Source organism: Catharus ustulatus, chromosome Z, assembly GCF_009819885.2.
Source record: "Catharus ustulatus isolate bCatUst1 chromosome Z, bCatUst1.pri.v2, whole genome shotgun sequence".
Classification (NCBI taxonomy): domain Eukaryota; kingdom Metazoa; phylum Chordata; class Aves; order Passeriformes; family Turdidae; genus Catharus; species Catharus ustulatus.
In genome coordinates this window covers 45,500,294-45,512,995 of record NC_046262.2, presented here as the reverse complement: position 1 = coordinate 45,512,995, position 12,702 = coordinate 45,500,294, and the positions used below count along the sequence as shown (strand labels likewise).

Genomic DNA, 12,702 nt, shown 5'->3' with positions numbered 1-12,702 from the left:
CGGCATGGAAAATCAGTCTATACTAAAAAACTGTTCTTAATTACTGGTATTTTGTGTAGTTATTAATATAGCCATGGACCTTTTCATTTTGCAGAATAAGAGTGACTTTATTTGTTTTGTTGGGTCTTTTTGGAAAAAAGTTGGAATTCTCTAAGTCAAGTTTAAGGTTGAGGTAAAGATTTGGGAATGTTCAGACTCATGTGACTCATGCTTCTGTGAAGAGGCATGGTAGGACTACTGCTGTTTTTATGAGTAGCACCATTTGAATGGACTTGAATCAGGTAGAATTAAACATCCTTTCTGTGGGATCCAGAGGTATATGAATATGGGTGTATGAATACCCATACATTGTTGTGCATATGTTGACTACATAAATTTTTTTGCTCCACACAGTTGCAATAATATCAAATTTCCTATGATTCTCAGTCTTGATTGAATCCTATAGTTTGAAATTTTGTTCAATGTAATTGTTAATTAAAGTAGAAGTAATTTACCTTTTTTTCTTCCATAGGTATGTATTCTTCTTGGATCCATGCAACATTGATCTGGTACATCAGAAGATTAAGTCTATTGCCTTGTGTGTATCAGCTTGCCCAAGGAAAGAACTGAAAACTCTGGCTGATATACAGAAATTTGCAGAAACTAATGGTATGAAAACAATAGGTTTGTTTTGTTCATATTTTTGTAGGATCTGAAAAAAACCTCATACATTAGCTGAGCTAAAAATGAAATATGTATTAAGAAATATGAATACAAATAATGTGCTCTTTTCATTAAGCCAAAACATTACTGTATTTTATAATATGATAGTGTTCAACTGTGTCTGCAGCAGTTTGGAAAACTTGTTTTGGCAATAGGAGTACAAAGTGTAACAAACATTTGAGGAAATGTCTGACTATGATGTGTTTTCTGCTCCTAAGGAAGTATTCTGACATTGTTGCTTTAGTGCAATTGAAATTTAGTGCTTTAGTGCTATTGAGATACTCTCATTTACAGGGGACTAGTGAGAGCTGTGCTATTGGTTAATGGCACTTGTGGCACAGAGTATGGCTTTGTGTGTGAAAATATTCCTGCTTTTATTCAGTGCTTCAGTGCAGTTCTTTTTTTGTTTTGTTTTCTTTTGCTTTTCTTTAAAAAAGAAGTGTAAAAGAAATTAATTGTATTAGCAAAGGAAATGTTATACCTTATCTTGTTAAGAGCAGTACTTTATCTCTTTATTACTAGCTCAGTTCCTATTTTAGCAGTGGAATAAAATGCATGAGAAGTGACCAACCTTTGATAATAAAGTAAAGGATATGAAATTATAAATAAAGATATAAAATTAATTTGAGGAAATTTCAGCATTTTTTAGCCGTTCAAGTAGGAACGTTTTCCTAGTGTGTGGAAACAGTACTAAAGTTATCTTTTAAAATGATGCAGTAATAGTTCTTTGCAAGGTACTTGACTAAAAATGAGTCAGTCTGGATGACCCAGTTCAAAGCAGTGGAACTGATTACTTTTCATAAAAGAAACTGAAATGTTTACCTCTGTAGTAGCCCGGGTTATGTGAGTACTCTTGTTCGAAAGCAAAGCCAGTTAAGTGGTCCTGGGGCAATGTTAGTGCCCTTGGTTTCTCACTGCACTGTACCTGGGTGTCTGGTATCTGAATCAGGAAGCTGAACTACTGTGGGGCATCACAGCTTTCACAGAGCTGCACAAACAGCTTCCTGTGTGATCTATGCACCTTTGTCAATTACCAGTGAAAATAGTATCTACAGTTGCATTTTTTACTCTTTCTCTGGGCATGCTGTGTTTTTCTTAACTAGTGCAGGCCAGTTCTTTGTTAGTTTGAAGTGAAGGCCATTTATGGTGCAGTTTATGTACCTCTTGAAGCAATGCAATTCAGCCATACCTTTCTTTATCACTAATATTGTTTCTGTAAGCCAAATCTCTTATTAATTGTGCCTGACTTATGTTCAGTATAACTATCTTTTAAAGTACAACAAAAACTACTCTCCCCAAAACAAGCTGTGCTATGTCTTGTCCTCATGATTCTTTGTTCTAATTCTATTTTCTTTAGAGCTTTAGATTTTAAAACCAACTCTTTAAAATTAGTCCAGTAGGCAATTTTTTCAGTTTTCAGAAGCTTGGTCAAAAGTATGGAACCTGGTGCTGAAACAGAACGAAATGACTAATGAGTTCATTTCCTAATTTTCATTATATATCTGGCTTATCCAAGACAGGTATTACACTAAACTGATTTTTCCTTTTATAGATGAAGTCTGTGCATGACTGAAATCACACCATTCAGATAAATATTGTCATCCTCATTGTTATATTTCTGCTTAAATTTTCACCAACCTATGGAAGTTCCATAAAATAGTGTTTTGCATCAAATGAACAGCTTAATTGTTGATTATCTTAACAGTTGCATATATATATATATATATATAGTCAAAGTTCAAGTTTGATTCAGTCTTTTAGCAGAGCAAGAACAGTGAATTAGTACCAAAACTAAAATGCTCAGTTCAGTAAGGAGGATAATTTTTCCGAGATTCACTTTGTTAACTGTGATAGTGGATTTAAATTAATTAATATAGGATTAGATTTTGCAGTCTGTTTTAAGTGGCCATTGACTCTACTGTAAAAATGGTAATAGTAACAATGAAATCTGAGGACCGTGAACATGGCTGCAAATAGCATAATTTCAATTTCTGTGTTTGTGATGATACATAGTTAGAAAACAGAGTTCAGCTGTCAAGTCCTGAAGAAGGAGAGCAAGTTGTGTTTGGTTTTGTGATAATTGGTACTGAATTTTCTCAGGCTCACAACTTCTAACATTCAAAAAGAAAACCACCTCATAATGTTTAAAATTTATAGGTAAAGAATGGTCAATTCTTAGTTTTGCTCTGTTGAGCCTTTCTGAAAGCTTTAGCCCTTCCTGAAGATAGCGATTGTCTGGAGACAGACTGTGTAGATTGTTGCATGGCTTTTGTACAGTTGGCCATTTTCACCTGGCTCGTATGGCATCCCTGAAATCACATTACTTGCTCATGCACCTTGAAATTCTTAAAGAAATTACTACTTAAGAACCCTTCCTCAACCCAAAGAAATCACCTGTTGTGCTTCAGTTGCCCATCAAGAGGTGATGTGGTAAGTTCAAATAAATTTGTTTTTTGATCTAAAGATCTGTGTCAAGAGCTGTAACACATAAAACATACTAAAACATATTTGTATTGACTAGCTATTGTATCAATACCACATATGAATTTGCAGTTAGCTTAGGATTTACGGTATTTTTACTAAAGTGAGCCATGCAGTTGATTGCCTCAACACAAAAGGAACCGAACTGCCAATCCCAAAGATTCCAAACACTTATGACAGAGCTTATGTTTGTTGTGCAGTTCTGCAAGTGAGATTATGAGTAAGCAAGCAATGCTTGCTTGAGGCAAGACCATTTAATGATAAAGCAGCCTTTTAGCTTTCTAAATCAGTAATGATGCCGTTGCTCTTCTGTATAGCTGGGAAAAGGAGCTGATTTTATGAATAGCACAGCACCATTTCAGGGCAGTAACTTCATTCCCACCCCTACCTCACTTGCTTCTCACAGTCAGGTCCTGCCTGCATTTGCAGTTCCTTCCCATCAAGGAAGAGAAGAAACCCATCCCTTGCAAAGCCAGTCTGATTTTGAGAAAACAAGAAAGCATGTACCTTTTAAAATCTTCACAATAATTGGCATCCAGAAAACTAGAACCAACTGGGACCTTTTCCAAGAGGAGGAAAAAGGGAAAAGAGAATGCTGGACACTTAACCCCCTCAGATCTTTGACCTGTACAGAGGTGCAAGAGGTAAAATACAGAAATATTCCAGAACAACTCCTGAAAGTGACACAGGAAGGTGTTACCTGAGAAATGTTGCAATACTGTTTTCAAACAACCATGCTAGTATTTGAGTTTGTAGAGCTATTGGTTGGACACAACTGAGAATGTTGCTCTTGCTGTTGCTCTCCCCATGATTTTCCCACCCAGTAGAACACCTCAGGCAGTGTACTTGTGATTCAATGTTTTTGTTGATCTTTGCCCATAAAAAACAGTATTTCAAGTAGTGTGATTGAAACTGTTTTTCCCAGAAAGCAAATTGATGCTTCAAAACTTAATGTCCATTAAATACTGCAGTGATGTTTTCAAGGACTTACTAAAGCATTTTGAAATATCCTTGAAGATATAATTAATCTGTGACTGTGCCAAATGAGTAATGAAATGTCATTATTAAAGAGAAACACGAGACAGGTGATTGTAATTTCTGTTTAAATCCCTATTTAATTCAGGGATAACTATGGTTTCTACTCAATGTGGGAACTACTACTCCTATTCATTGTTTAAATAACTGGATGCGTATTTAGGAACCTAAAATTAAATTTTTGTTTTGCAGGATCTTGGCAGGCATCTCTGTTGTCAGAATTCTCTAGCTAGGCCAGGCTAGTTGTGGTCTGGGTGGACATAGAGCCAGAGGGAATGCTTCATTAAATTTGCTATAGAGACTGACCTGAAAGAGATCGATAAAGGAAATCAGTCTGCTAAGTCAGAGCAGGTGATATCTCTGAGCTATTAGAAGAAATCACAGGGGAAAAGAAAGGATTTTTCTTTTGTCTGAAAATCATGGCATCTTCATGTGTAGTAAAGTGCATCTTCGCAGTTCCCATTGGCACTTGCTTTAGAAATAGCTGTTACATGGATCACTGTGAGCTTCTGACATTTTTTATCTGCTCTTGTTCCCCCACCTTTGTTTTCAGTGAAGGTATACTGTTTAAAATTTAATCCTTTGCTAGTGATTTTCTTGAAGTATGATGTACTGTGTCAGTTACAGATACCTTTTGCTTAAAGCAAGTCTGCACCCACAGGTCTTTGGAAACCTTGGTATGTTTTATAATTTAGAGCATCATTTTTTTTATTGACTAGAGTAAAAGTACATTATGAACAATTCTGAGATACAGTCACCTACCGGTACTCTGTCTTGTTACCAGAACTGTCCATCAGGTTTGTGGTGTATTGGAAATGTATCCTCTAGTTAGAATTAAATTGTTTCTTCAACAGAAAGTGACAGCATGTGGAGTCCTCCAATAATGCTGTGTTGTGTTATTGATTGCATTAATAAACCATTTGGAAAGGGGAATAAACAGTGAGATTATAAATCTTGTTGTTGTGACTACTGAATTATTTAGTATCATATGGAAAAAAGCTTGCTATCAATTGCAGTGGAATAAAATGTCAAATCAAAAGGAATGCCCCCAGAATGAAGAGATGGGAGCCTATTGTTATGCATATAGTGTTTTAATTTAAAGTGATTATTGATACTTGGGGAAGAGATTGTGAAACTACTAAGGATCATGAGAGGATTAGGTTGAAGGCACAGCATTGTCTGAAAGTGAAGTGTTCATGAATTGGGAAGAGAGACTGCATTTTATGTGAACTCCTGCTATGTTGGTGTCATAAAGGCTGTGTTCTGGTCCTTTCTTTGCAATTTTTTTTTAAACTTGTATATGAACATATTCTCAGCATGTATTCACATATTGTATTTCTGTACAAACTAAGACAGGAAACAAGGATTATCATAACAAAAGGACCAGTGATTTCCCCTGTCTGTAAAAGAGAAAACTATCAAGAAGAATGGGTTATTAAAAGCAGGAATATCTTAGAAAAGGTTAAAAAATTATTATTCCATCATCTGATAACCTGAGGAATGTGAAACTAAAGATCAAAAATGAAATCACTGAGCATCAAAGAGACAGATTTTTCTGCACACAAGTTATGGTTACTTTACAAAACTTATTGCAATGAAGATGTTTAAAAAAAAATAATAAGCTCTTAGAATACTTCTCTTAGACTAGAAAATCTAAACTCTATTTGGATATTTAATTAGCACTGAAGAATGTCCTTTCTAAGTTGTGCAGAGCTGAAGATTCAGCAGGAGAAACATCTACTTCACTAGATGGATTCTTAATTTTATTTCAGAGTAACTGGTTTTATTTAGCACTGGAAGAAATACAAGTGGAGGAATGGGTAGATTAATATTTTTCAACTCTCTGTACTGTTCATAAGAATAGGAGGAAGTGAAGAGTATTGAGTTGTCTTTTTTTTTTTTTATTACAACTGAAAATACATGTATGTATAGATAAATAAGTTCTGAATCCAGGATTTTCTTTTTCCTCTACTCTTAGTTGTAACAGTGCAATAGTTCTTTTTGTGGTCTTCAATTCTAGAGACTTTTGAAGATCTGTGTGGGTGGATCTTTCTTGAAATATTCTTGCAGGCATTGGAAGATGCTTATTTTCACTTCAGTCACATATTTATTTATAAAAGCACCTGTAATTTCTCTTGCCCTTTGATACTCATTGTTTTAAAGAAGTGGTGGTATGTCTCTCTGCAACTACTAGAAGTAAAGGTACATACAAACCTAACTTTTCTTCCCTTGAAACTCACACTGTGCTTCTGGAAGGCAGCAGTGAGTAGATGTAGACAATGAAGCTTTTCTTTTCTGAGAACAATTCTGTCATATTAATCTGAGAAATCCTGACTGTAATGTGGTCTGTCCTAGGCCTTTTTGCTCATCTCAAGGCATCACTATTTTGCTAGGGTCCAGAAATCAGATTTCACTGTCAAGGTTCAGCTCTGTCCTTATTTGATCTTCTAGCTCAAATCCTGCTCAATTTGCAAAAGGCATAGCTGCAAAGTTTAGCTATGCTTGTGCAATCCTACGGTGCTTCCACTTCATCTAATACTTGAGACTACATTAAAATCTCTGGCTGAGAAGTGGAGTTCTTGTTTTCTCAGTCATTTCCAGCTCTGATGCTAATATATACATAACTAAACGCTACTTCATTCCTAAATAAAGCATTAAATATGTCTACTCTTGGAATGTTTTTGTTGTTCTAGAATAGGTAAATAGAAAATTTATATAATCCTAAATTTTTATGCTTAGTGCTTGTGTTCTTGTTTCCTATAGTTGTAGATGGATTCTAATTACTATCATCAGGCCTAGCAGTTGAAGAATAAAGAAAGTCTGGTCAACATAATGTGCTTTGTTTCATGGTGATCCAAACCTTTTTCTGTTTGGCAGGAGTCTGTGAAGAGAGGATCATATTATTACTTGCTGTAGGCATGGTTTTTCTTGGGTTGTGCAGCATTATTCTCTTTACTGACAGAACTCAGCAAAGGATAGTAACTACTATCTTCTGTGGAAGTTTTTGGCATCCTACCAGTTCTGTGGTTGTTGACTGTGGAGTTTGCAGCAGCCAGATACAGGAGACAGTGTTTTAAACTCCCACTTTTCTATGCTGTGTTGTTAGTCCATAATACACTAAAATAATGTCCAGTTATTGGAAATGTACCAAGTTGTCTCATTACATGAAGCTTGGAATGCATAGTATGGTTCAGATTAACAGTTTAGAGCTGATAGAATTTGACAGATAGATTTCAGGCAAGTTCTGGGGTGAGAACTGTAGAAAAGTGTTAAGAATTTTATCCTTGTGAGAGTCTGGGAGCCTTGTTCTTCCTGAACTCCACTTCTGTCAGTATCAATATCATACTCTAGCCTTTATTCCATGGGTTGGTTGGTCAAGCATAATCATCTATGAGTCATGTATTCACAATATTAACTAAGTTAACATTGCTAAGTTTTAATTGGTGAACTTAGTCATAAAACACCCAGAACTCAAGAGGAAGTAGGACTGGGCTGAAAGTCCAGAGGGGAGGAGTTGTGATTTTTAACAGTCTCATTGCTGCTAACATTTCTGCACTTTTCTGTGTCTTGAGTTTTATTCCTGTGTCAGAGAACTTAATGAACTAAAAGGACATTACTTGTAAAGAAGACATTGAAATAAGATACTAAGTTTTTGAACTGTAAGTTCTGCTTCATCATATGGCTTTTTAGAAGTCAGTTATCAATCACTATAGAATATGCTGAGTTGGGGAGGTCCATGAGGGACCATGACATCCACCTTCTGGCCCTGCACAGGATACCCCAAGAATCACACTATGTTGTCGAAACACTGCTTGAACTCTGTCAGGCTTGATGCTGTGACCACTTCCCTGGGGAGCCTGTTCCAGTGCTGGACCACCCTCTGGGTGAAGAACCTTTTCACAATATCTAATCTAAACCTTCCCTGCCATAACTTCAGTCTATTCTCTTAGGTCTAGTCACTAGTCACGGCAGAGAACAGACTAGTGCCTGCTTCTCCTTTTCCCCTCACAAGGAAGTTGTAGGCTGCAATGAGATCTCCCCTCAGTCTCCCCCAGACTGAACCAACCAAGTGATCTCAGCCACTCCTCACACTGCTTCTCCTCAAGGCCATTCATCATCTTAGCTGCCCTCCTTTGTCCACTCTTCAAGAGCTTTATGTATTTTTTTATATTGTGACACCCAAACAGCCCCCAGTACTCGAGGTCAGGCCACTCCGGTGCAGAGCAGATCAGGACAATCCCCACCCTTGCCTGGCTGTGATGCTGTGCCTGATGCACCCCTGGAGAGGGTTGGCCCTCCTGGCTGCCAGAGCACTGCTCGGTCATATTCAACTTATCCTTGACAGTGACCCCCAGGTCCCTTTCTGCAGCACTCTTCTCCAGGGTCTTATTCCCCAGTCTGTCCATACATCCAGGGTTTTCCTGTCCCAGGTGCAGAATCCAGTACTCGTCTTTCTTAAACTTCATACAGTTGATAATTATCCAGCCCTGTCATTTGCTGACCCCTCTTTGCAAGGCCTCTGCCTTTGAGGGAGTAAATGGCTCCTCCCAATTTTGTATCACCAGCAGACTTACTTTGGGCCTTGGAGTACTGTGTCCAAGTCATTTATGAAGATGTTGAAGAGCACAGGGCTAAGGATAGAGCTCTGTGGAACCCCACCAGTGACAGGTTCCCAGACTGATGTCACCCCCTTCACTGTAAGCCTTTGTGCCTGCCCTGTGAGCCAGCTGCTCACCCATCACATGATATGTTTACCCAGTTGTGGGCTGGACATTTTCTCCAGAAGGGTCCTGTGACAGACAGTATTGAAAGCTTTACTGAAATCCAAAAAGATCACATAAACTGGCTTCCCTTAATCAGCCAGGTGGGTTACCCTGTCCTAGAAGGTAGGACATACAGGATTTTCTTCTCATGAAGCTGTGCTGGTTGTGACAATGGCTGTGGTGTCGTTCCGGTGTTTTTCCTCTAGAATAACTCCAGAATCATCTCCATAATTTTATCAGGCACTGAAGTGAGACCGACAGGCCTGTAGTTTCTAGAGTCATCCTTCTTGCACTTCTTGAACACTGAGACAACCTGAGTCAGCTTCCAGTCAGCTGGGGACTCCACAAATACCAAAGACTGTTGAAAAATAATTGAGAGAGGCCTCTCACTGACATCATCCAGCTCTTTGAGTATTCTTGGATGAATCCCATCATGAAGTCACATGGATACATGAGGATCCAGCTGGAGCAGCAGATTCCACACAAATTCAGGATCAACTGGGAGTTTATCATTCTCCCAGCCATGGTCCTCCAGCTCTGGGCACTGGGACCTTCTAAGCCCGTCATCAGTGTGAAAGACACAAGCAAAAAAATCATTGAACATGTTACATGTGTCGTGCCACGTAAGTGCACAATTCATGCCTAATGTCAGACTCAGAATGGAAGTTCATATAAATTACTTCCTCAAAACTGTGGTCTCTCAGTCTCTCAGGCTGTGCTTTGCCATGTCTTTGTAAGAAAGGGTATGTGGAGCTGCTTGAAGCTCTTTGTAACTTAAAAGACTATACTCCTAAACTCCTGAGGTGACTGTGCTGCTCCTGGTACTGAAGCTATCTGTTGTCTCTGCATATTTTTGTATTTTTCTGCTTAAATTCTTGACTCTGAATATGAGTCCATGTTTCTAGATCTGAAAATCCTTGTTTTAATCCTTGTTGTTGTTAATAAGTGTTGATAGATAGGCAGACACTGCTGAGCTCCCGGAATGGAATCCAAAACCCTTGATACACTTTCCACTACTATAAATCAGGGTATTCCCTGACTTACAAATGTCATTGGTATCCTCTGCGGACTGCTCCTCTTATTGGCTGACTTAGGGAATCTTAAAATTTCTCAAGATGTAAACTCTTTATAGTTTAAACTCCTACTTTAGCAGGGGTTTGTTTGTTGGTTTAGAGCAAAGCAGATACAGGAAGGAAAACTCTACTGGAGCTCTGGTCTCTAAAAGTATTTTTACCTAACCACCTTTGGACCTTCCTGGACCTACTGTTATGGAATGCAAGACATTATGTCTTCTGTGTACTGTATCTTCTGAGCACACAAGACCTTCAATAATTTACCTTCTCATTTAGAAAGAATCTTTGAAATAAAAGTCCTGGCTTTGTACAGCATCTTTATACATAAACTTGGGTTAAATATCACTGTTTTCTATGAGTGCCAGTGATAATGGCTGTTTAGCTTGTTACTAATCCAAGCCTTAGCAAAACAGAAAGGAGACATAGGAAAGAAGTTCCTACAGCTAGGTTGGAAGTTTGTCTTTTGAGGTACTTTGCTCCAGTTATGACTCCAGTATATCCTAATGGCTGGAGCCATTCTATTCATTACAAAGAAACCGTTCATGGAACAGAATCTGTTGTGTGTGTCTCCATGATACCACTTTGTGTGTGAAACCACCAAATACTGAATTGTGGGACCAAAGTGTACACACAGGCACACTATTGTGTATTCAACAATAGCCCAAACACTGATGCTCTGCATAGTTTACAAGGATTTTTCTTAATGTTACAACATGTTGGGGTCTGAAATCCAATCCTTGTAGGACAGTTCGATGTCATTTGCCTAGGGTTTGTCCAGAAGAAATACATGCATTGCTGTAGGAAGCAAAGGCTGTATTATTTCAGTAATTTTTAGTTTCTTCTCTGTATCCTGCTCACACTGGTTTTGAAACATTTATGAGTGATAATAATTTAGGAATAAAAAGTAGTGTCTTTGTAAACTAATTATCTCATCAAGGTAGATGACTCAAATCTTTCCTTCAGATTTTTAGGCATTACCAACTTGAAGAGCAACAAAAAGTTTGGCTATGCTAGTCTCTTCTAATCTAGAGTAACTAATGTAGAGTGGAAGGTTTGACAATGCAGTTCATTCTTCTCTCTCATCCTAGAAAATGAAAACTTTTATTTAGTGATGCATACAGACTCTTTTGTTTGAAGTTTAATGTAAAGTGATGTTATTCAATAACATATCTGAGTTCTAAAGCTCTTCTACACAGTATTAAAGAAGTCAGAAGTTTTTAAAAATATAATAAGTAAATATTTATGAGAATAGTTAGAATTTCTGCCTAATTATTTGGCATAAAAAGACAAATAATCTTGTGGGCATTACTTCAGCTATGGGATTGGTAGTTTCTTTAATTACAGGGTAGTTAATATCCTTTGTTTGACAGGCTCAATGAAAATATTTTTCTGCTTGGCTGTGACTAAAGATCGTGCCATGAGATAGGGATCTGAAGGGAAAAGATCCAGAGTAGCCCAAAAGCAAATCCCAGGCAAGACATGGTAGGGGCAGCCTGAGTTGTTGGGCATGACAGAAGGGAATATACTGTTGGCTTCCAAAGGAAACTGTCAAGGTGTCTCCAGTTTTTTCTACAGCCAGGGGTGTATTGGGTTACCCTGGAGGTCATACTTGAATGGCTTCTGACCTGTATGCACATCACGGTTTGGCATTTGATTTTGCTTCATTCACATTTGTCATCCAAACAGGTCTCCAGATGCACGTTTGCAAAAAGAGTTTCCTTTCCTCTCCATAGTAAATCCTGCCCTTGTTCTCTCCTACCTGAACTGCTAGAAGTCAAAAGGGAGCATGGGCACCCACCCAGACCAACTCTGCCCTTTAGGCTTGTTTAGATGTTGGGGTGTTTGCATAAGATACTTAAACTCTAGTTCACACTGGTCACTTGGGCAGAATGGCCAAGATGGCCCCAAACACTGTATCGTGAATCTGTATAGACTTGTCCCCATAATACATATGCCATTTCTTCCTATGGAGCTCCTTGTTCTCACCATAGAATCATAACCAGAGAGTAATTTAGGCTGGAAAACACTCTTAAGGTCATCAAGTCCATTTGTAAACCATTAATCTTAGCTCCACATCTCCACATCTTTTAACTACCTCCAGGGATAGGGGCTCAACTACTTCCCCAGGCAACCTCTTCCAATGCTTGGCAATGCTTTTGGTGAAAAAATTACTCTTAATACCCACTCTAAACTTTCTCTGGTACAGCTTGATGCCATTTCCTTTTGCCCTGTGTCTGGTTACTTGGGAAAAGAGGGCAACCCCTACCTGGCTGTAGCCTCCTTGCAGGCAGTTGTAGAGTGATATGGTCACCTCTGAGCCTCCTTTTCTCCAGGTTAAACAACCCCAACTCCCTCAGCCACTTCTCATAGGACTTGTGTTCCAGACCCTTCCTCAGCTCCACTGCCCTTCTCTGGACACGCTCCCAGCACCTTAGTGTCTTTCTTGCAGTGAGGCATCCAGCAGTTTAGAGCCTTTTGTCCAAAAAAGACAAATTATATTAGATATTTCATTTACAACTAAGATCTAAGGGATGTTGTCTGCCTGATATCTGTTTATCTCATGCCATGTTTTCCACATAAGCAACGGCATAAAGATTCATATTAACAGTATAATTGAAAATGCATTTCCAGTTTCACCTCGTAACTTC

General features: G+C 38.2%; 1 protein-coding gene across 5 annotated transcripts in view; it reads left to right on the top strand.

Annotated features, from left to right (window-relative positions):
* SLC27A6 (solute carrier family 27 member 6) overlaps positions 1–12,702 on the top strand; it is a 151,712-nt gene that overhangs the window by 26,354 nt on the left and 112,656 nt on the right. For all 5 annotated transcript variants that reach the window (XM_033085320.2, XM_042780143.1, XM_033085322.2 and 2 more), the window contains exon 4: positions 512–648. In XM_033085320.2, the coding sequence (XP_032941211.1) occupies positions 512–648 (137 nt within the window). The remainder of the gene's footprint in view (positions 1–511; positions 649–12,702) is intronic.